The 25,577-nt window shown below is 46.7% G+C and overlaps 1 protein-coding gene across 1 annotated transcript in view; it reads right to left on the reverse strand.

Moving 5' to 3' along the window:
• Nucleotides 1–25,577, reverse strand: part of LOC309559816 (UDP-N-acetylglucosamine transferase subunit ALG13-like) — a gene marked incomplete at both ends in the record, with an annotated part of 487,662 nt that overhangs the window by 231,720 nt on the left and 230,365 nt on the right. Inside the window, 3 exons of the mRNA XM_082263251.1 lie at nucleotides 1,864–1,977; nucleotides 3,224–3,306; nucleotides 3,386–3,438. Coding sequence (XP_082119377.1) covers nucleotides 1,864–1,977; nucleotides 3,224–3,306; nucleotides 3,386–3,438 — 250 coding nt within the window. The remainder of the gene's footprint in view (nucleotides 1–1,863; nucleotides 1,978–3,223; nucleotides 3,307–3,385; nucleotides 3,439–25,577) is intronic.

The raw sequence follows: 25,577 nt of genomic DNA on the forward strand, positions 1-25,577 counted from the left end.
CATGAGGGCGATTATGTGCCAAGGTGAAAACCACAACCACATGGGGTGAGAGCAGCTTAGGCTGAATTTTGTTTGGCACATCGGATATCTCTCAGGTGATCAGCCCAGGGCAAAAACAGTGCGATAACAAATAGGTAAAGAAATAATGTTTAAACAAACTTTGCATCAATCCCACAACTGCTCAAGCTCATATAATCACAATTGATATAATTGGCACATTTAATCGCAGAGAAAAAGCCAGAGCTTTCATCAAGATGTCTTTTGCATAGCTTAAAACCCATAGTCTCATGCACACATTGGTTTGTCACAGCTGATATCTTTCAGGTGATCTGCACAGGGTGAAAACAGTGTGCCAGAAAAACAAGCAAAGAAATAATGCTTAACAAGATGTATTTTGCCTAGGCTTAACATCCATAGTCTCATGCAGAGACTCACATGGCACTCGGTCATCTTTTAAAGGGAACAGTGCACAAAATATTTACTATCTGCAATCATGCCAGCAATTTTACCCTCAAAGCTTGCTATGTGTGTGTAAATATTTTAAAAATTGGACTTATCAGTCCTGCTGCAGGATTCAGTGTGAAATAGGAATCCAATCTTCACCATCACGGCAAGCTTTGTCTTGGTGACCTTCAAGGACTGGGTCCCCTTGTTTTAGAGGGGCCACTGCCTTGGACCTGTAGAGCACCCTGCACGGAGCGCCTTTGGGGTTTGGTATTCCAAGGGTCCAGCTCCCAGGGTTCAGCGCCTAAAAAGGACAGCATTACAGGAAAAACCTTTTATCTGCTTTCCGAGGCTCAGGTACCATCTTTTTAGTCCATTGACTGTTTTAGACGGATCTGATCGCTAATCCCTTAGATTCAGTGAACTTTGATTGGGGTATATCACATATCTTCTTTCTTCTTTGAAGAAAAAATGCGGAGAGACTCTCCACCATGACCATCACCTTTAGACACTGGTGAAAAAACTGAGTTACTTCCTGTGTGGGAGTGGTTATAAAGGGGGACATCCTTTCTAATTGGTTGCCAGTGTCCTTCACCTGTAGGTGGCTATATAACAAGTTATGATTTATGGCTCTGTGTCCCATGATGTACAAAAAGAAAAGCCATTTGCTATTGGTTATTACAGACTTGTTTTATTAAGATGCGATTTCTCAGCTAGCAAGATTTGTACCACAGAGGGTACTGACAGCTTCAGGGAGGTAATTTTGCTAATTAAACAAATTTTACAAGGACTGCATAACAATTAAAAAAAAAGAATTAAAAAAAGTTGTATAAAATTAGACCAAAATCAGAAGCACAAATAGTTTGGAAACCATTAAAAACAAATAGAGGGTACAGGTAATTAATGTCCAGATTTCAAGGGGAACCGTTGACCTACATTATAGCAAACCTTTGATTCTATTAGGTGGTGCATACTTTATGTAAGCTTAGGTACAATGATACTCATGAAAAAGGGCCGAATCTTGCCCAAAACATCTTGTGCCAGTACGTGAAAATATCAGCATAGTAGAACCAAAAACAAAGAAAACTTAAATTTCTCCAACAGCTGGATACAATCTGCTTCCTTTTGCAGAGAGAAATAAGAATTAGGTTGGGATTCCAATTCTTTTGACAGTATGCATTTGTGAATGTTCCATAGGATGATACTATTTTGTCATTTTAGGCTCCTAGATATAATGGCTTTTTTTCAAAAGGTGAAAATACACATCTAAAATTAATTCTTTTATAATAAATTGCAAAGTAGTAGATGGCTTGATCATTGCTGTTATTCTCTTTTCTGGGCTTAGGTTTGTGGTTGCTCCATGTGTGAGATGTACAGAATTTATAATACTTCATACCCAAATAATTTTTATATGCTTACCGGGTCCGATAGGTATAATTATCAAAGTTCTGGTAGCACCTCTTCCCTGGACTGTGGTAAAAAGGAATCTCTGGGTTTATTATGGCATGTCTGTTAATATAGCGAGGTGAAGACCTTGAATATGAGAAATAATGTAAAACGCATATGTACGCAAGTTACATTAATGCAAATTCACTCTAGTACAAACCACAAAAAAAACAAAAAAACAAAAAGAAAAGCTAAATAATGGATTCAAATTAAAATGTACCATACTATAAACAATATTATAATAAGAATATTAAAAAAGAATAGCGCACACATGCAAAAGAAATGAAATACGATCAAATATGGAGACAATCCATAAATAAAAATGGGGATTTAGTCCCACCATATGGCCATATCGTGCTCAAGCCCACCACTACGTCAAAGTACCCCATTATCAGTGGGTCCTACACTATCCATAAAAAAGGGGTGAATCCAGCCTCTCTAACCCTTGGAGACAACACTCCTTGCTGGGAGAGATGTGCTAATGCACTACAAGGGACTCCTCCTATATCTACTTGATAGTGGACACTGATAAAGTACAGGTGTGTGTGGGGGGTGGGGTGCTCAACCTCAGAAGTCTGGTCAGACCAAATACATAATAAGCAAGCAAAAAATTGGGGGAGCAAACCCTGAACATGTATATCTAAAGCCAGTGCAGCTATGAACCAAGCGACATGTATATTAAAAAAGAATAACGCGCATGTGTGCGCTATTCTTTTTTAATATACATGTCGCTTGGTTCATAGCTGCACTGGCTTTAGATATACATGTTCAGGGTTTGCTCCCCCAATTTTTTGCTTGCTTATAATCAATAAGAAGCTAGGTCACCAACAAAACAACTGCATATTTCCACACTCTCTGGAACGCAATTATGAAGGAAAAAGACAGTCCAGTAATTTAGATTTCAGATTTGGAAAATCTACGGCAGTAAAACTGCTAGACAAACTATCAAAGCCGAGTTATCTGTTCCACTGCACGTGAATTTAAAATTAACGTAAAATCTTAGCAAACGCAATTTTTAATTTAGGATTTGGACAGAATAGGTAACGGTTAGAACCTTTATCAGGTTTATATTGGTATGCATCCCCCCATTCTCCCACAATAGACAACTTCCTCTTACTTGGTATGTGGTCTTGAGACAGAAGGTAAGTGAAAATTCCAAAAGTGTACACACTTCTACAGTAATACATTTTATTATAAGAGAAACTATAAAACAGCTATACAGAAAGTTCCACTTTAAAATGATTAAAGATAGGCAAACTTATACTGCAATACTTTACTGGGGTGGGGGGGGGGGTCTGCTCTTTATCAAATGAAACATTAGTTTAAGACCTACTTTGATATGCCAAATCCTCGGCTTTGACGGCGCGGAGATTGGAGAGGTTGAAAGTGTTCATAAGACGGTATATTTGCTGAAGCCTGCAGGTTAGGTAAACAGGAAAGTTTTGTGTTTGGTTTGGCATCATAAAAGCTACATTCAAATTTGATTTATACAGACCTCTTTGCCACGTACTTTTTTGAATAGTCTTTTCCGAGATTTCAGATCAAGCTCTAAAAATAATTATAAAATAAGTTTTCTTCAAGTTACAAGTACAATTTTCAGGTCTGAACAGAATTTCAAAAATAGACAGCACAGAAAAAAACTAGCATAGAAAATCAAAAGGAGTGGATCTTTACCAGTGCTCAAAGCCTAAAATTTCCAGTAACATTTGCACATTTTCCTCTTAGGTTTAATACATTTTCAATACTAGCTTAGCAGATTTTACAACCTTTGCTCATTTAACAAACAAAACAAGTTATTTTTAACAGGATTCACAAACTTTTAAACAGAAAAGGTTTATACCTCCTAAAATGCACAATTTAGCAACGGTCCGGTCATGTTCTTATCTTTGCATTAGGCCTCAGGCACAGAGGGTATTTGCTTTGCTCCTCTGAACACCATAATTCTTTGCAAGAGAAAAACTGCTTAAAAAAACGCACCTAAAGCTGCATATTGCACAAGCATTTAGGAGCATAAAGCGTTTGAGCATTAGTGTGACTAAACTCAGGACCCCCCCCCCCCATTCACTACATCTGATCTCCCACAGTATATGGAAATGCAGTCATTTTAGTAAATATAAACTGCTAAAAACTGAATTTTTGTAAAATCTTACCTGAAAAATTCCTCTCTCCGAGTCCTCCGACAGTCACCGCCTCCTCCAAGTCATCACTATTGGGTATTGACTTCCGCTCTGCAGGAGTAGCTAGGCATAAGACTTAGTCAAAAAGAAAGGCATTTAGATATACACACCCATTGGGGCTGTCCCACTAGGTCACTACCCCCCTGCAGTGACCACTTGGTAGCATAGCAGTAGGAATTAAGACAACAACCCCAAAAGAGGGGCGGGGGGCGGCGAGTGTCGGAGGACTCAGAGAAAGGAATTTTTCAGGTAAGATTTTACAAAAATTCAGTTTTCTCTTACGTCCTCCGACAGTCGCCGCCTCCTTCAAGTCATCACTATTGGGATGTCCCAAGGCAGTGTATACATGAGGGGTGGGAGACGCAACCGTAGAAAAGGCAACGCAGTACCCACATCAGAGAAAGGAACCTTACACACACGGTAAGAGAACCTTCTGGGCAACAGAAAACAATGCTCAACAGGAGCAACAGCCCAGGAAAGCAAACACCAACAGCCAGGGACCCATAAAAAAACAAGGGTCCTTCATGGCACTGCCGCACTGAGAACTTAGCGGCCAAAGGAGGCATCAGCTGATACAAGAACATCCACCTTGCAGAATTTGGAAAAAGTGTGCACCGACGACCAAGTCGCAGCCTTGCACACCTGGGCCACTGAGGCCCGATGCCAATAGGCCCAGGATGCACTCAAAGATCAGGTAGAGTGTGCCTTAACAGGGAAGGGTGGAACCCGTTCCTTCAAAGCATAAGCCTGCTCAATGGTCTGTCTGATCTATTTGGCAATAGTCGCTGCAGACGCAGCCATGCCCTTCCGAGGTCCCTCAGGAAGGACAAAGAGGAAAGCAGTCTTCCGGAAAGATTCCGTAGACGACAGGTAAGCCCTGATCGCCCTGACAACATCCAAGGAATGCAGAGCAACCTCCTTAGGATGCTTAGGCTAAGGCAAGACAATGTCATTCATGTGGAACTCAGAGACCACCTTAGGAAGAAAGGAGGAATGCGGACGCAAGACCACCTTATCCTTGTGAATCACCATGTACGGAGAATGGCAAGATATCGCTGCCAGTTCCGACACCCTACGAGCCAAAGTGATCGCCTTAAAAAAGGCAACCTTCTTAGACAGCAGAGGCAACGAAATCTCCCGGATGTGTTCAAAGGGAGCACGCTGTAACACGGACAGAACCAAGTTCAAGCCCCATGGAGGTGAGGGCTCCTTCCTGTGAGGAGCCAAATGTCGCACACCTTGAATGAAGGTGAGTGAGATGCCACAGGGCGTTGGAAAAGAATAGCCAGTGCAGACACCTGGCCCTTGATTGTGGCCAGCGCCAGGCGCTGGTCCACCCCAGACTGGAGGAAGGCCAACACTCTAGACACCGAGTACGAGCGAGGGGAGAACCCCCTGGACTCACACCAGGCGAAATAAGCCTTCCAGGTACGGTAATAGATTTTACCAGAGGAGGTTTTTCTAGCCTTGACAAGGGTAGGGATGACCTCAGGGGAGAGACCCCTGTCCCTCAGTACCTGGGTCTCAACAGCCAGGCCGTTAAAGCCAGCGACTGTAAAGCAGGATGGAAGATCGGACCCTGAGACAGGAGATCTTCCCGCAGAGGCAGTCACCACGGAGGCGCCACTGCCAGGTGAACAACGTCGGCTTACCAGGACTGGCGTGGCCAGTCCGACGCCACCAGAATCACCAGGTGCGGTTCCTGAGACAAACCTGCGGAGGAACCTGGACAGCAACTGAATCGGGGGAAAGGCATACATCAGACAATACTGATGCCAAGGGGCCACCAACGCATCCGAGGCGTCCGCCAGAAGATCGCGCGTTCTTGCCACGAACCTTTCCACCTTGTGGTTTAGCCGAGATGCGAACAGATCCACGTCCGGGGATCCCCACTTTGCACACAGCATTTGGAAAACCTCCGGGTGCAGGGACCATTCCCCCTGGTCCAAGGTCTGGCGGCTCAGATAGTCGGCCTGCCTCCACACCCGGAATGTGAACTGCTGAGATTGCCGGGACATGAGTCTCGGCCCAAGACAGAATATCTGTCACCTCCCGGGCCGCCCGGGCACTCCTGGTGCCCCCTTGGTGGTTGATGGAAGCCACCGCGGTAGCAATGTCCGTCTGTACCCGAACAGGAAGGCCCCGAAGTCGGTCCGACCACTGGAAGAGACAGAGTTATATCACTCGCAATTCCAGCACATTTATCGGGAGGGAGGATTCCTCCTCCGACCAAGTGCCCTGGGCAGACAGGTTGCCCAGGACTCCACCCCAGCCCGACAGGGTGGCATCCGTGGTAATCACCATCCACAACAACGGACAGAAGGACTTGCCTTCCGACACAGTCAGGGACTGGAGCCACCACAGAAGAGCCAATCTGGTCTGCCGAAACCATCAACCCCAGGCCCCGCATACAGGTCCTGAGTGACGAGGACGGATTGTCCCTGAGGGACCTGATCTCGTCCTGTAAGGTCCGGGGCTTGTCCACCGGCAAGAACACCTTTGCCTGAGCAGAGTCCAGAATCATTCCCAGATAGGGAAGACGAACCGATGGAGACAACATCGATTTCTGAACGTTGATGGTCCATCCGAACTCCTGTAGTGTCTGCACAGTGGTGGACAAATCGTGCAGCAGGTCCTGGCTGACACTCGATCTCAGAAGGAGATCGTCCAGGTATCCCGAAGCCCGCAATGCCCTGTGCCCTCAACAGGCCCAGAAGTGGCGCCAGCACTTTGGTAAATACCCTTGGAGCCGAAGCGAGACCGGAAGGTAACGCCACAAACTGATAGTGGTCCTCAGCGATAGCAAAACGAAGGTACCGCTGATGACCCTCGAAAATGGGGATGTGCAGGTACGCATCTTTCAGATCTATCGAGGCCAGGAATTCCCCTGGACTCAGGAAGGCCACCACCGAGCGGAGAGACTCCATACGGAACTTTCGAACGCGCACGAAGCGGTTCAGAGCTTTCAGGTCCAGAATAGGACGTACTTTGCCCTCCTTCCTGGGCACAGTGAACAGATTTGAAGAAAATCCCCCAAACCTGTCCCAATGAGGCACCAGGACAATCACCCCCTGAGCAAGAAGGTCCTGCACCGCCCGATGCAGGTCCTGCAGACGCCCAGGAGGCAAATGAAGATTTGAGGGAAAAAATCTGTCCGCCGGCCGGGAAAGGAATTCGATCCTGTACCCTGACCGAATGATTTCCTGAACCCACCTGTCCGAAATCAGGAGCAGCCAAGGTTGGAGGAAACCGCACGAACATCCCCCCCACCCCTGAAATGGGTGAGGGCGCCCGTTCAGGCAGAGGCGGATTGACCCGCCGAGCCAGCATTGGCTGACTTCTGCTTGCCGGCCCAGGGCTTCTTTTGACTCCCCTGGGCCTTGAAGGGCTTGCCTTTGGATTGGTTCCGAAAGGCACGAAAGGACCCCTGAATGGATCGAGAAGCAGAACCCCGCTTGCCACGAAAGGACTTGTTCTTCGGGTTCTGGGGCAGCAAGGTGCTCTTGCCCCCTGTGACGCCTTTCACCAGGGTATCCAACGCCTCGCCAAAAATGCAAGAACCAGCATAGGGAAAATGCGCAACAGTTTTCCGCGAGGACTGGTCAGCTGACCAGCTCTTCAGCCAGATCAGTCGCCGGTTAAGCACCGAGACACTAGACAGGCGTGCTACCAAAGGGGCCTCATTTAAGGCCGCATCACACAAATACATGATTCCTTGGTGAATTTGATCCACCATATCCAGCCGGGCAGGCGGAACAGCATCAGACACGAGGTTGCTCCCAAGCCCTTAGTCCAATCAGCCACCGCCTGAGCCACCAAAACGGACGCGAAAATGGGTCTGAGCAACGAGCCCGCCACCGTATAGGAATGGCGGGCCAGAGACTCCAACAGCCGGTCTGTGGGATCCCGGAAAACCGGGGTATCCTCAGAAGGAACCAAGGTAGCCTTGTTTAGCATGGCCACAGTGTGATCCACCTATGGAGGCACACACCATCGTGATTCCGTAGCCGGTGCAAAGAGATAAAGCAACTTGAACCGACTAGGTACCAGGAATGGACGTTTTAAAGTGCGCCACATTTCATTAACAGTGTAATGAAACTCAGCGGGGCAGGGAAAAACCTGTGCCGACTTGCGGGTCCTGTGTGTCCCAAAAGAGGACACAATGCCCGGAGGACTGGGCTCATCCTCCAAATGTAGTGTAACAATCAATTCATCCATTTTACAACAAAAATGTAGTGAAACAATCAATTCATCCATGGTCGCGCGCTCTTCGGACGACCCCGGGGAGGAAGTATCAACCCCCCCTCCACCTCCGCCTCAGACCCCAGCGGGTCTAAGGATGAGCGAGACCCTGAAAAGGGCACGCTCGCCGTAGCAGCCATATCACCATCTGAATCAGAGGAGAGAGACAATCTGGGCCTCTTCCTAGTAGCACGTTCAGCCATCAGAACCTCCATATTGGACACCAAGGTCACCACTACAGCGACCAAATCAGGTCTCAGAGGGGCCACAGGAGAACTGGGGTCCCCCACCAGAGCTGGGGGGGAATTTGCTGTCCTGAGAACCCATTGCCCAAGATGAAACAGTGCAATAAATTTGGTACTGCCCCTTTAAAACCGCTGCGGAGTGCGCAGTCCACCGCTACAGATACAGTGACAAAAGACCCCCAAACAGGAGAAGAGAAACTGAGCCAGAATTGACAATACAGAAGGTATGAGAGAGATAGCCTGCAGAGCCCCGCAGAGTGTTACCACCGATGTCGCTGCTGCAGAGGAAGAGGAAGTGCTGTCAGAGGAGGCTGAACTATAAGCTGCATGACTCAGGGAAAATGGCTGCCCCATAGGACTGAATGGAAGGCTCCGGCAAAATGGCCGCTGAGCATGCGGTCGGATCGATCGTTCTGCCACCGCAAGATGGCGCCGGACGGCGCCAAAACAGCATGTAGTATTGCCCATAGTGAAGTCAGACATGCTTGCCCATACTTAAAATGGCGGACCACACGGATTCACCCCGCTGCGGCCGCCACACATACAGTCTGCACCCCCACAAACACCGAAGTGACACAGGGACAGAGGCCCCCAAAACACACACAGCACCGCATGCACAAGCGATCCCCGCAGGGATCGCATCAGGGGGTCACACAGGCACAGACATGGGGACACACAGCAACACAGGACTGCCACCCCAGACAGAGGCCCCACACAGAAGTACTTACCTGTACCAGATGGCGTGGGAAGCCTCTCAGAATGGAAAGCCGCTGTCCTCATCTGACAGGGAATGCCGTTAGCCAGGGACATTACACTGCAGTATCGCAGATGTGTCCAGTGAGGTAGCCACCTCACGGCTGCATCCCTGCAGCGAAATGGGATGGGTCGTTCATAATGCCAGGACGAACCACGGCTGAACGCTCGATGGCGGGCTGGGGGTCCATCTAACCCTCTGCCCTGGAGAACCAGGGCGGTCAGTCCGAATCCCAGTACCACATGAATCCATCTTCTTCTTTTAGTCGTTAAAACTAAGCTGACAAAATAAACAGCTAGTAAAGTAAGAAAAAACTGACATTTTCAAAAGAAAATCAAATAAAAAAAAAAAGATTAGATAGGCTGAGACTGTAGCCCCAGCACAGGGAAGCCTAACTACTCCTGACGCTAGGCAAAAAGAAACTGAGTTGGGAGTGGTCACTGCAGGGGGGGTATTGACCTAGTGGGACAGCCCCCATGGGTGTGTATATGCAAATGCCTTTGTTCTTTTTGACTAAGTCTTATGCCTTCCGCTCCTGTGGAGCGGAAGTCAATACCCAATAGTGATGACTTAGAGGGCGACTGTTGGAGGACGCAAGAGAAAACCTTTTCTCAGCAGTATATAGCAGTCTTGTGAGACTTCAATCAGTGCCTAGTTAAAGCTTGCAGGAGGGGTTTTCATATTGCACTGGCTGTCCCATCAGAATGCAGGACCCTTGACCCTCTGTTCAGACAGTGCTGATTGGCCCTGTGCTAATCACGTGCACTCTCCCAAGAAAAAAATAAACACCTCTAGCAATACACATTAAACTGAGCATGTGCAGAGTGACTCCAGGAACTGTCTTATCTGGACATGTTTTAGAGACAATGCAAGAAGGGGAGGATCTGTGCATACAAGATCAAACGGCCTTTTTTTTTTTTACACAATGCAGGGGATTTTACCCCTTAGGTTCCGCAGTGAGTAGAACAAGCAAAGTATCTGAAAATATATAAAGTAATGCTATTCGTTTCGAAGGTTATTTCTGTCAAGGACAGAGAAACCATTTTGCTATGAATGTATTTCTATTTTGAAATCTGTCAGTTGGGTGGAGTTATGGGTTTTACTATAAACTCAAAACCTTACATGCAAGAGTGGGTGTTACTTTTATATTTAGTATTACTACCTTACTTGGAAAATGTTTCAGTGTAAAATTATTACATCAGGTTTACATACCGTTAAATGACTAAATCTGAAGGTCATTCAGAAAAAAAGAAATTCTACACTCTAAAGCAGTCTTTTTTGGCTCATATGATGCAATCTGAGGGACAGAGCCACAATTTTGTAAAAAAAAAAAAAAAAAGGAAAAAAAAAAAAAAACGGAATTTTTGTAAAATCTTACCTGTAAAATTCCTTTCTCTAAGTCCTCCGACAGTCGCCGCCCCTCCATATTCGTCACTATGGGGTTATTGACCTTTGCTCCGTAGGAGTAGCTAGGCAACAGAATATGTCAATATTAAAGCTTTTAGCATATCCCACCCCCAGGGGGTGGTCCCCTCAGTCAATATCCTCCTGCTTCCTGTATCCATACCTCAGTTTCAGTAGAATAGCAGTAGAGTACATAAACAAACCCCAAAAGAGGGGCGGGGGCGGCGACTGTCGGAGGACTCAGAGAAAGGAATTTTACAGGTAAGATTTTACAAAAATTCCGTTTTCTCTTACGTCCGACAGTCGCCGCCCCTCCATATTCGTCACTATGGGGACGTCCCAAAGCAGTGCAAACATGAGGGGTGGGAAACGCAGCCACGCCCAAGGCAACGCAGGACCCATACCAGAGAAAGGAATCTTACCAAAGGAAGGAAACCAGCTGGGCAGCATGAAAAAAACCTTGCTCAACAGGAGCAACAACCCAGGAAAAACAAATAACTCAGGGATAAAAACATCCCAAACAGTCAAGGACCCAAAAATAAAGGACCCTAAGGTACTGCCGCACTAAGAACCTTGTGGCCAAAGGAAGCATCTGCCGATGCCTGAACATCCACTTTGTAGAACTTTGAGAAGGTGTGAACAGACGACCAAGTCGCCGCCTTACACACCTGGGCCACAGAAGCCCGATGATGACAGGCCCAAGATGTAGAGTACGCCTTCACAGGCATAGGGGGAACCTTTCCCTTCAAAGCATATGCCTGCTCAATAGTCTGTCTGATCCATTTGGCGATGGTAGAAGCCGACGCCGCCAAGCCCTTCCGAGGTCCCTCAGGAAGGACAAAGAGGGAATAAGTCTTGCGAAAAGATTTAGTCGCTGACAGGTAAACCCTGATCGCCCAAACAACATCCAAGGAATGTAAAGCCACCTCCTTCGGATGCTTAGGCTTCGCGCAAAGTGAGGGCAAGACAATGTCCTCATTGAGGTGAAATTCCGAAATCCTTTTCGGAAGAAAAGGAGGATTAGGTCGCAAGACCACCTTATCCAAGTGGAGCACCAGATACGGAGACCTGCAGGACAAAGCTGCCAGCTCCGATACTCTGCGAGCCGAAGTGATCGCCACCAAAAAGGCAACCTTTTTGGACAACAGAGGCAACGAGATCTCCCTGATTTTTTCAAAAGGAGCATGTTGTAACACGGACAGAACGAGGTTCAAGTCCCACGGAGGCAAAGGCTCCCTCCGAGGAGGGACCAGGTGTCGCACCCCTTGAACAAAGGTGCCAACCAGAGAATTAGACGCCACAGGGCGTTGAAAAAGAACGGCCAGCGCAGAAATCTGACCCTTAATCGTGGCCAACGCCAAACGCTGGTCCACACCCGTTTGAAGGAAAGACAACACCCTAGACACCGAGTATGAGCGAGGGGAAAACCCCCTGGACTCACACCAGGCAAAATAGGCCTTCCAAGTACGGTAGTATATCTTCCCCGAAGAGGCCTTTCTAGCATTGATCAAAGTATGAATGACCTCCGGGGAAAGACCCCTATCCTTCAGGACCTCGGTTTCAACAGCCAGGCCGTCAAAGCCAGCGACTGTAAAGCAGGATGGAATATCGGTCCTTGAGACAGAAGATCTTCTCGAAGAGGCAGACGCCATGGAGCGTCGACCGCCAGATTCACGAGGTCTGCGTACCAAGACCGGCGAGGCCAGTCTGGCGCCACCAGAATCACCGTGAGCGGTTCCGAGGAAAACCTGCGAAGGAACCTGGATAGTAACTGAATCGGTGGGAATGCATACATCAGTCGATACTGATGCCACGGAGCCACTAACGTGTCCGACGCGTCTGCCCGAGGATCGCGCGTCCTTGCCACGAACCTTCCCACCTTGTTGTTCAGACGAGACGCGAACAGGTCCACATCTGGAAGACCCCACTTCGCGCACAAGATCTGGAAGACATCCGGGTGGAGTGACCATTCCCCCTGGTCCAGGGTCTGGCGACTCAGATAATCTGCCTGCCAGTTCTCCACCCCCGGAATGTGAACTGCCGTGATCGCCGGGACGTGCGTCTCGGCCCGAGACAGAATGTCGGCCACCTCCCGAGCCGCTCGGGCACTCCTGGTGCCCCCTTGGTGGTTGATGTAGGCCACCGCTGTGGCATTGTCCGTCTGCACCCGAACCGGACGGCCCTGAAGCCTGTTCGTCCAACGTCGAAGGCAGAGATTTATCGCCCGCAATTCCAGAATGTTGATCGGAAGGGAGGATTCCCCCTCCGACCAAGTACCCTGGGCGGACAGAACGCCCAGAACACCACCCCAGCCCGACAGGCTGGCATCCGTGGTGATCACCGTCCATGAAAGCGGACGGAAAGACTTGCCCCCCGACACCGCCGGGGACTGCAGCCACCACAGAAGATCCCTTCTGGTGCGAGGACTCAACGAGATCTGAAGATCCAGAGATTGTGGTCGCCCGTCCCACCTGGACAGGATTTCCGCCTGGAGACCCCTCGTGTGAAACTGGGCAAAGGGAATCGCCTCGAAAGCCGAGACCATCAAACCTAGACACCGCATGCCCGTCTGGAGGGATGAGCACGGAACGTCCCGAAGGGACCTGACTTCGTCCTGAAGTGTCTTGAGCTTGTCTTCCGGTAGGAAAACTTTCGCCTGAACAGAGTCCAGGATCATTCCCAGATAGGGAAGACGAACCGACGGGCACAGCGTGGATTTTGGGAAGTTTATCGTCCAACCAAACTCCTGCAGAGTCTGCATCATGACGGACAAGTCCTTCACCAGACCCTGACTGGTCGCAGACCGAACCAGAATGTCGTCCAGATACCCCAGGATTGAGATACCCTGGGCTCTCAATAAGGCCAGAACCGGTGCAAGCACCTTGGTGAACACCCGCGGAGCCGAAGCGAGACCGAAGGGTAACGCCACGAATTGGTAATGATCCTCCGCAATGGAAAATCGAAGATAACTTTGGTGACCCTCGAAAATGGGGATGTGAAGGTACGCATCCTTCAAGTCGATGGATGCCATGAATTCTCCCGTAACTAGAGCAGCCACCACCGAGCGCAGGGATTCCATGCGGAACTTGCGAACCTGCACAAAGCGGTTCAGAGCTTTTAAGTCCAGAATTGGACGTACCTTGCCCTCCTTCCTGGGCACAGTGAACAGATTTAAATAAAACCCCCGAAATCTGTCCCGATGAGGCACCGGAACCACCACTCCCTGAGCCCGCAGGTCCCGCACCGCCAGGTGCAGATCCCGCAAACGCTCCGGAGACAGTTGAAGGTTTGAGGGAAAAAACCTGTTCGCCGGCCGAGATAGGAACTCGATCTTGTACCCGGACCGAACGATCTCCTGAACCCACCTGTCCGGAACGCGGGCCAGCCAGGGTTGAAGAAAACCGAGCAAACGTCCCCCCACCCCAGAACTGGGTGAGGGCGCCCCTTCAGGCCGCGTTGTTATGGGCAGCGGACCCGGACTGGCCAGACTTCTGCTTACCTGTCCACGGCTTCTTTTGGGAGCCTTGACCTTTGAAGGGCTTGCCCTTATAGTGCGACCGAAAGGCACGAAAGGACCCCTGAGAGGGCCTAAACGAAGCATGCTTCTTACCTTGAGCACCCTTAGCCTTGTGAGATTGGGGCAAGAGTGTGCTCTTACCCCCAGAGATCCCCTTTATCAGCGAATCCAGTGAGTTGCCAAAAAGGCGAGATCCCGTATAGGGCAAATTTGATAAAGTTTTGCGAGAAGATTGGTCCACAGACCAACATTTCAGCCAAATCAAACGGTGTGACAACACCGCCACGCTGTGCACACGTGCAGCCAAAGGAATTACATCTAATTCCGCATCACACAAATGCATGACACCCTGATGAATCTGATCCACCATAGCCAACGTTGTCGGCGGGGCAGAATCAGCCACCAGGAAGCGCCTGAGCACCTGCGTCCAATCCGCAACAGCCTGAGCTGCCATAAGGGAAGCAAAAATAGCTTTCAGCATGGAACCGGTAACCGAGTAAGTATGGCGGGCAAGAGACTCCAGTCTCCTGTCCGTGGGGTCCCGGAACACCGGGGTATCTTCCGCCGGAATCGCAGTAGATTTATTCAAAACCGCCACCGCGTGATCCACCGGAGGTGGCACACACCAACGTTCATCAGTGGCGGGCGTGAAAGGATAACGCAGCTTGAACCTACTGGGCACAGCAAAAGGCTTTTTTAGATTGCGCCATTGTTCACTAACAGCGCGCTGAAAATCCTCAGTGCAAGGGAAAACCTGCGACGTTTTGAGTCTCCGCTGCGTCCCATAAGAAGCCAGGACGGCAGGCGGACACGGTTCATCCTGCAAATGCAGCGTTTGTTTGATAGAAGCAACCAATTCATCCATGATTGCAAGCTCTTCAGACGAGCCAGGGGGGGAATCATCAACCCCTTCAACCTCTGCCTCCCCTTCCGACCCTGCAAAGTCCAGGGACGAACGGGACCCCAGCCATAGCAGCCCCATCACCTTCGCCCTCTGAATCAGAGGAGATTGAAATTCTGGGCCGTTTTGTGGATTGAGCAGCCACAAGCATCTGCACCTGAGCAGCCAGGTTAGTCACAATGGTGGCCAAATCGCCCCCCTCAGGGGAAACAGCAGCAGCCCCTTGGCCTCCCAGCAAAGTGGGAGGAAATTTGCTTTCCTGAGAATCCATGCCCCCAAAAGTTTGCAGGAGAAAAAAAGGGTAACTGCCCCTTTAACAGCGCGGCGAGCGCAGCCCATCGCGCACACACACACCAGCACAAGCCGACCCCCACAGGGAAAAGTACAAACTCAGGCAAGGAATACAGGATTAAAGAGGGTAAAAACCTGGAGAGATCACTGCTGCATCGATCGGTGTGCCCAGGGAAAAGGAAGTGATGCAATAAAGGCCGCTCCTATAAAGCCTATGGAAGGCTACAAAAAAATGGCCGCCGGGGGAGGAAGTAAAGGCAGAGATCCTGCAGTGCTAACATGAGGCCGGAGCGATCGCCGCCAAAATGGCGGCGCTTGGCGCCAAAAACGGCGCTCCCCCACATAGTAAAACACCATCACATGCCTGCAGTATAATAAAAAATGGCGGACCGCAGCAGCGGCCGCCGCATGTATGCACAAACACGATCAAATCATGCCCCGCAGCATACAGCCTGTCACACAGTAATAAAAGCACACAGTCTGAACACAGAAACAGTGCAGCATGGCCCCCCTCCTTGCAGCCCACAGAATGCAGCCAAAACAGATAGGGAGCCCAATAGTGTGTACAGAAGCAGGGTTACACAGTCCCAGACTGACACCCACCAAACAGACAGGTCCCCACACAGAGTACACTTACCTTCTGAATGGCGTGGGGAACCCGCACAAGCGATCAAGCCACTGCACATGGGACAGGGAGAGTCGCAGCCAGGACGCAGTAGAACTGCGGTGCGAAACCGCATGGCGTCCAGTGAGGTAGCCACCTCACCACAGCATCCCTGCAGCGAACAGGGATGGGTCGTTCACATATGCCAGGAAAAATACCTGACTGAACGCTCGATGGCAGGCTGGGAAGCCACTGGCCCACAACCTGCGACCAGAGGGGCCAGCCCGAGACCCAGCCCGCACGATCCTCTTCATCAGAAGAACTAACTAATGCTGACAAAAGTAAAAGCTAAGTAAAGAGATAGAAAAAAACTCAAATAAAATCAAAAAGAAGATAAAGGCTGAGACAAAATGCCCCAGCACAGAAACAGCCAGCTAACTCCTGAAAGCTAGACAATGAAACTGAGGTATGGATACAGGAAGCAGGAGGGTATTGACTGAGGGGACCACCCCCTGGGGGTGGGATATGCTAAAAGCTTTAATATTGACATATTCTGTTGCCTAGCTACTCCTACGGAGCAAAGGTCAATAACCCCATAGTGACGAATATGGAGGGGCGGCGACTGTCGGAGGACGCAAGAGAAAAAAAAAATTGTAATTGAACATGAAAAAGTCACTCCACCCTTCAGTGGACATAAGGAGGGAATTCCCTGTGCCTATATAGATCCTGCCAGATATTGGCAGAGTAGAGTATGATGGGACTTGATGTTTGAATTCCCCATCAGCAACTTTTGTTACAATGTAAGCTTCCTGGATATATGTCCGCACAAAGAACTGAACTTGGTGGCTGCCTTGTGTGTTTTGCAGTCCGAGGACAGATCACTGAATATTTTTAGTGACAGTACATATGTGGTTCATTCGCTTTCACTATATCTTTCTATTTGGTCCATGAGAGGCATGGTTGATTCTCAAAATAAACCACTTCGACATGCTCAAGTACGTTCTGAAATAGAACATATAGGAAAGATCAAACCGAATCAGTGGTCCTTTTGCAAAATAAAGCACATCAAAAGGTCTACTGGTGAACATCATAAGAAATGCCTAGGTTGACAAAGCTGCAAAAGAAGCTGCTTTGAAAGGCATCGCTAGATATCCTGACATGAAAGAGGAAACTTAAGTGTAGCACAGTCAAAGTACAAGAATCTGATAAGGCTACTCCTTTTACAAGTTTTAAAAAGAGGAAGTAAACCCTCCTCTGCAAGTTGTACCTATAGGTAAGCCTGGTGTGAGCTCTGGTAAGACTGGTGTGAGCCCTTTGCAATGCGGCACGGAATGCGGTATTAGGCACATAGAAGTGGTGAAGGATTTCCTTTTCTACACTGGACACTCTTTGCTTGCCCATCCCTGCTTAGCTTGGACTCCTGTGTTTTGATGGACTATATGTTTGACTAATACATCAGGCTCATTATTTTTTTGAACAATGACTAATGATTTTATACTGTCAACTAGATAACACTGGTTTATGGTTTTTTATATATACTTGATTTGTTATCAGGTTTATCAGTTAGCGCAGCTCTCCCTATACAAGCCTATGATAAGGCTTACCTATAGGTACTGTAAATATCTCCTAAACATGTACCGTTTAGGAGATATTTACCTTACATGCAGCCAGTGCAGTCACTGGCGCATGCGCTCTGAAGGAACGGCCGCTGGTGCCGTTCCTTCAGAGCCCCGTGCCGTGACCATCGGCTCCTGCGCGCAGGAGTGACGTCACCGCGGCTTCGGCCGGTCAGATGGCCGGATGCTGCAATCCCGGAAGACGGGCGACCGAACATGTACCCCGTCAGAGGTAAGCGGGTGGCACGGCTGGGGCTCGTTCTAAGGTATATTATAGTGACCTAGTATGCGATGCATACTAGCTCATTATGCATTTCTCTTTCAGGGTGAGAAAAAAAACAAACAAATTTGGGTTTACAACCTCTTTAATTTGGTCACAGGAATAAGAGGGACCCTGAAATTTTGTCTCAGAATCACCGCAGACCGATTAGGACGATAAAATGTATGGTAAACATTGAAGGTCATTTTTGTTACTTATTATTCCAACAATGATGGCTAGAGCCCTTCTGAAATTTACTCAATCATTTCCTATTTGAACATCCAGGACCTAATTTTTTTTTGAGCTTATGACATTTAAATTCTGGAATCCTAATCTTGGAGCCCTTTGTCATCAGACTTCTGAAGCTGGTCTTACTTTTTTATAGTACGATCCAAAAGGAAAAGAGTACCTATCGCTGACAGACCTTGGCAATCTATACAGATTGATTAAATACAAATATGTAGCGCTAATCATAAATAAAAAGTCCATAGATGGTCCATAAAGAGATGAGCAGAGATCCTCGTGGAACAGTGTAAACACAGCAATCAATCTCGAGTGGAAGGGTGCAATAAATCCACCACCAAGTGAGCTTGTCAGAATACGCTTACAAGATAGATGAAAACACATGCATTTAAGCATTGGCCATGGCAAGCTGCTAGTAACAGTCAGAAGATCGCTGTCCCTCTCCACATTAAAATGAGGTTCCCGCAGATAACGGATCAAATGGCAGACCGGAATTGACTCATAAAAGAGAATAAATGATACCCCTCATGGTGTAGCATGTATACATCAATGAATTTGTTAGTACAAAAAAAGGGTACACTCACATTACACCCGGGGGATACAGGCATATAAACGCCGATCTGCATGGCTCCGATCCTAACCGAAAAGATGGCCGCGGTCGTCCTCAGCTCTTCTTTGAAGGACCTCTCAAGCTCCATCAGGCTGGGTGAGGAGTGTCGTTACACAGCCATTTTCAGATCTCTCCAGAGATAATCAAATCAAAGTGCTTTGGGTTGTTATCCTGTTGGAAGATGAACCTTTGCCCCAGTCTGAGGTCCAGAGCTCTCTGGAGCAGGTTTTAAATTAAGGATGTTTCTGTACATTGCTGCATTTATCTTTTTCTCGATCATGACTAGTCTCCAAGTTCCTGCTGCCAAATGACAACCCCACAGCATTATGCTGCCACCACCATGCTTTACTGCAGGGATGGTATTGGCCAGGTGATAAGCGGTGCCTGGTTTACTCCAGAAAAAAACGCTTGCCATTCAGGCCAAAGAGTTCAATCTTGGTTTCATCAGACCAGAGAATTTTGTTTCTCATGGTCTGAAAGTCCTTCAGGTGACTTTTGGAAAACTCCAGAAGGGCTGTCATGTGCCTTTTACAGAGGAGTGGCTTCTCTCTGGCCACTCTACCATACAGGCCTGATTGGTGGAGTGCTAAAGAGCTGGTTCTCTTCTCTCCAGAGAAAAAGCTGGAGCTCTGTCAGAGTGACCATTGGGTTCTTGGTCACCTCCGGAACTAAGACCCTTCTCCCCTGATCGCTCAGTTTGGCCAGGCGACCTGGTCTAGGAACAGTCCTGGTGGTTCCAAACATCTTCCATTTACAGATTATGGAGGCCACTGTGCCCATTGGGACCTTTAATGCTGCAGACATTATTCTGTACCCTTCCCCAGATCTGTGCCTCAATACAATCCTGTCTCGGAGGTCTACAGACAGTTCCTTAAGACTACATGGCTTAGTTTGGTCACTGACATGCACGGTCAACTGAGACCTTATATAGGCAGGTGTGTGCCTTTTCAAATCATGTCCAATCAACTGAATTTACCACAAGTGGACTCCAATCAAGTTGTAGAAACATCTCAAGGATGATCAATGGAAACAGGATGCACTTGAGCTCAATTTTGAGTGTCGTGGCAAAGGCTGTGAATACTTATGTAAATGTGATTTCGTATTTTTTTATTTTTTTTTTAAATAAATTTGAAAAGATTTCAAACTTCTTTCACATTGTCATTATGGGGTATTATTTGTAGAATTTTGAGGAATATAAATGAATTTGATCCATGTTGGAATAAGGCTGTAACAACCAAGTGTTGAAAAAGAAGCGCTATGAATACTTTCCAGATGCACTGTATATTAAAAAGTAAGGGCCCCAACACTGAACCTTAGACCATTCAGAGTAAAAATCATTAACCACTACTCTTGAAAGTCTTTTTAGCCATTTACAAATGGATCTTTCCAAGCCTGTAGATTTTACCTTACACATTAGCCATATGTGGGGAACAGTGTCAAACGCTTTAGCAAAATCCAAGTATACTATGTCCACAGCCATCCCCTCTGTCCAAGGCTTTACTTACCTCCTCATAAAAAGAAATCAGTTTTGTCAGACAACTTCTGTCTTTCATGAATTCATGCCGTCTGTCACTTAAAATACTTTTTTTCCAGCAAGAACTCATTTGGTCTTTTATTAAACTCCATTGTATCTTCCCAACTATAGTTAAACTAACAGGTCTATAGTAACTTGGTAAAGACTTTGATGCCCTTTTAACCACTTCAGTCCCGTAAGGATTTGCCCCCTTAATGACCAGGCCATTTTTTGCGATTCGGCACTACGTTACTTTAACGGAAAATTGCGCGATCGTGCGACGCCATACCCAAATAAAATGGATGTCCTTTTTTTCCCACAAATAGAGCTTTCTCTTGGTGGTATTTGATCACCTCTTCGGTTTTTAGATTTTGCGCTATAAATAAAAAAAAGTGTGGCAATTTAAAAAAAAAAAAAAAAAACCCCCATATGTTTTACTTTCAGCTATAAAACATTCCCAATAAAAAAAAATAAAAATGTAATTTTTTTTATCAGTTTAGGCCAATTGGTATTCTGCTACATATTTTTGGTAAAACAAAATCCCAAATAGGGTATTTTAATTGGTTTGCGCAAAAGTTATAGCGTTTACAAAATGCGGGATAGATTTTTGGCCGTGCCTCTTCCTCAGAGCCCGGCCTCGAAACGCGTCAGCCCTCTGCTTCCAGTAAAGACGTTGGACCTCTGCTATGAGGCGGCTTTATGGAATTGATGTGTCTGTATTTCACGAATGTTTGTGAGTAGCTGATTTTAACTTTTATCTAATAAACTCGCTGAGGATAATGCGCTAGGATGGTGCGCCCTTTCTTTGTTTTTGTATTACAGTGTTTGGTCGACCGCCCTGGTCGTAAGGGGCAGCAAAGCCTAGCCATAATGGATGCCAAGTTTTAGCACGAGTTCCCGGGATTGAGGCAGCCTGAGGACCAGGTTCTGAGAGCAGGAGGAGGGTGCTGTATAGCACATATCTTTTTTAGGGAAGGGGTTAATACTGGGGTAATCAAAGGGGTTAAATGTATGCCTAATATGCTGCCTCTCCTCCCACGGCCCGCCTCCCGCTGTGTCTAAACCAGAGATGTATAGTAACTAAGTAGAACTACTTCACTACTGTACTTAAGTACCAAAAGGCGGTATCTGTACTTTCCTGGAGTAGAATTTTTTTTCTCCTACTTCCACTTTTACTTCACTACATTTTTTCGATGATTTCAATACTTCTACTCCGATATTTTTTTTTTTTGTGCTGCATAGTTACTCGTTACTATTATAAAAATTACCACTGCCAGAACAGTAGATGGCAGGTTTCATGAAGCTCAAAACGTGTATTATCAGCGCATACGAAAATAAAAGCTACTGTATGTATAAATAAAAGCTGCATTTGAAATAATAAAAAAACAATATGATGTTAAAACTTTTGACTTCTTTCTTTAATAACTACATAACACAGTACTTGTACTTTTACTTTCAGTACTTGAGTAGCAATTTTTTTTCAAAACTACTGGTACTTTTACTTTCAGTACTTGAGTAGCAAATTTTTTTAAAAAACTACTTGCAGTACTTAAGTACAAAAAATGTTGAATACTTTAGTACTTCTACTCAAGTCACTTTTTGATCGAGCACTTCCACTTCTACTCAAGTCACTTTTTGATCGAGCACTTGTACTTTTACTCAAGTATGGGTTTCGAGTACTTTATACAACTCTGGTCTAAACACATGCATTCCAGTCACGTAGTACTACGTGACTGGACGCAGCCGAGCCACCCTGCTGCAGTAAAAAGCCGACGGGTGGTCGGCAAGTGGTTAAATATAGGCACCACATTGGCCTTATGTCAATCCAGTGGTACTATGCCAGTCATTAAAGAGTCCCTAAAAATTACAAACAATGGCTTTGAAATGACAGAGCTCATTTTTTTTTAGGATCAGTGAGTGTATGCCATCTGGTCCAAGTGCTTTATCCACCTTTATTCCGTCTAAATATTTCTGAAGCCTATTACTTTTAAGCCATTGTGGATCATGTGGGGCTGTGTCAACCATCCCCTATTATGGCCATGAGCACCCCATGCTCCTTTGTATACACAGCTGAAAAAGCCAACTTATGACTATATACTTCTGGTAAAGATGTGAATTCTATCCAGATGTAAAAAGGTAAAAAGTACACACAGGCTTGTGTGGAAGAGAAGGATCTGATTTAATATGTCCAAACTGAGTTACCATTGAACTAAATAGGGAATGTTGGGAAAAAAAGGGAACAGAAAAGAGTTGTTTGCTGGTCATAGATAGAATATATAACCCATTAATATGGCAGTTGAATAACAGTTTTTCATATAACCCATTAATATGGCAGTTGAATAACAGTTAGGTTTTCATGTTATCTACAGAGGAGTGAGTGGATTACTTATCATACTTCTAATTGTTCGGTGTCAAGGATAGTGTACAAATGCCTATATTTTGCAAATCATTTAGTTATTGAAATTTCTTGGGATGGAAGAGATTTTACTAATCAACCAATGATTTTAATTCCTTGTGAAAGGACTTTGTATGGACTGTTCACCAAAGGAAGATTACAATCCTCAAGTTTGCTACAAGTTCATAGTTCAATAGAAGATAAGTGTGCTATTTGTAGATACTTTTTCCCCAACTCTAAGTTGCCCAAAAATAAAAACCTTTAAAAAGAAAATCCCTGGACTGCTCATTGAGCCGAAAAGTGACTGTCTGGCTGCAGAGCAAATGTTTGGAAAAGGAACCCTAGGCAGCTTTCTTGCAGCTCCTATGGGGGTAGCGCTACAACAGAATCTTTAATGAGATGGCAAAACTATGCATTAAACATGTGTACAAAGTATTAAAAACACACAAAATTTATAACAAATACCGTATTTATTGGCGTATAACACACACTTTTTCCGCCTAAAAAAGGAGGAAAAAGCAGCAGTGCGTGTTATACGCCCATATGAAAAAAAAAATGTCCAGGAAGCAGCGCCGAGATGTAAAAGGGGGCGGAGCTGAGAAAAGGAAGGACGCGCTGTCATCGGAAGTCCCGCCTCCTATGCCGACGCCTGTCATAGGTGCCGGGACTTCCGACGACAGCGCGTGCGTCCTTCCTTCTCCTCGGCCCCGCCCGCCCCCTTCTACATCTCGGCGCTGCTTCCTGGACTTTTTAAAAAGTGATCCAGATAGAATCAATGTCGCTGGCGAGGCTGCAACTATGGGCACTGCGCTGGCGAGACCAACTATGGGCACTGCGCTGGCGAGGCCGCAACTATGGGCACTGCGCTGGCGAGGCCGCAACTATGGGCACTGCGCTGGCGAGGCCGCAACTATGGGCACTGCCCTGGCGAGGCTGCAACTATGGGCACTGCCCTGGCGAGGCTGCAACTATGGGCACTGCCCTGGCGAGGCTGCAACTATGGGCACTGCCCTGGCGAGGCTGCAACTATGGGCACTGCCCTGGCGAGGCTGCATTAGTGGGCACTGGTGAGGCTGCATTTGATTTAAAAAAAAAAAAATTCTGAGTTCAAAAGCTGTTTATTTTAAATTTCAGCTTTTTTCCTGAAATTTCTCTCCTAAAATTTAGGTGTGTGTTATACGCCGATAAATACGGTACTTAGCTAAGGGTCTACTGTCATCAAGACCTAGTACTGTGACCCCACTATTTGGTATTGCGTCTTTCTCCTACTTATAATAACCTCATTCCTGTCCTAGCAAAAGGCTGATACCCCCTGCTGAACTATACCCTTCATAATGGTAAACTACTGCCTTTACCCAAATTGATCTCCGCCTGCCATAATCCATCCGGAGCATGGCTCGAATATACCCAAATTAACACATTTCTTAGACAAAGTACTAGACCCAAAACAGCCTTTGAGTCACTGCTATCCCTGAATGGGAGACCGGAGCACTCGTTGTCCCAGATCTATCAGATCCTAAGCCCCCGTTCACACTAAGGCGACCTGGTCGCCTCACAGGTCGCCTCCCATAGGGAAGCTGCGGACCCGTTCTAATAGGAGCGACACAAGTCGCTCCGACTTAGAAAAAGGGTCCGGAGCTTCTTTGGGGCGATAGACTTAAATGTTATGAAGTCCGTGGCGGCCGCTCCGAGGTCGCGGTGCGAAGTAGCATCGCTCCTATGTGAACGGGGGCTTACACAAGTAACCTATCGATATCCACCATCATTGCTTTCAAAATGTTTACAGGAACTTAACATACCTTCTGAGGATATTTAATGGGGCAAAACCTCGCTAACTATATTATATATACTACCAGGCTCATACAAACAAATCAAGAAAAGTCTAAATTTATCATTTCTTGCACAATCTGTTGTCACTAGAAATTGGCAACAGCAGAAGGCTCCCTAGTATGATAGCCTGGAATGCTGGTAAGAACCTCATTCCATTATGTGGACTGTAAGGCTACAGTTCTGGTTCTCATCCGAATTTGATAACTTCGTAGCGGACGGTTTGGGGCCTTCTTATGGGTAGAATTCTTCCCCTTCCTATCTGTTACCTCTACTTTCCATTATATCCTAAACCTGTTCCTTTTCCATATATATATATATATATATATAATCTATATCATATATTGCATATATATATATTACATATATACATACACACACAGTACAGTCCAAAAGTTTGGACACACCTTCTCATTCAAAGAGTTTTCTTATTCACCTGAAATGGTTTTCACTTCACATGTGTGCCCTGTCAGGTTTAATAAGTGTGATTTCTTGCCTTATAAATGGGGTTGGGACCATCAGTTGTGTTGTGCAGAAGTCAGGCTGATAGTCCTACTGAATAAACTGTTAGAATTTGTATTATGGCAGGAAAAAAGCAGCTAAGTACAGGAAAACTAGTGGCCATCATTACTTTAAGAAATGAAGGTCAGTCAGTCCGAAAAATTGGGAAAACTTTGAAAGTGTCGCCAAGCGCAGTCACAAAAACCATTAAGCGCTACAAAGAAACTGGTTCACATGCGGACCGCCCCAGGAAAGGAAGACCAAGAGTCACTCTGCTGCGGAGGATAAGTTCATCCGAGTCACCAGCCTAAGAAATCACAGGTTAACAGCAGGTCAGATTAGAGACCAGAGGAGTTATAGCAGCAGACATCTCTAGAACAACTGTTAGAGGAGACTGTGTGAATCAGGCCTTCATGGTACAATATCTGCTAGGAAACCACTGCTAAAGAAAGGCAACAAGCAGAAGAGACTTGTTTGGGCTAAAGAACACAAGGAATGGACATTAGACCAGTGGAAATCTGTGCTTTGGTCTGATGAGTCCAAATTTGAGATCTTTGGTTCCAACCACCGTGTCTTTGTGCGACGCAG

The sequence above is a fragment of the Pelophylax lessonae genome (genome assembly GCF_965119305.1).
Source record: "Pelophylax lessonae genome assembly, chromosome: 7".
Lineage (NCBI taxonomy): Eukaryota > Metazoa > Chordata > Amphibia > Anura > Ranidae > Pelophylax > Pelophylax lessonae.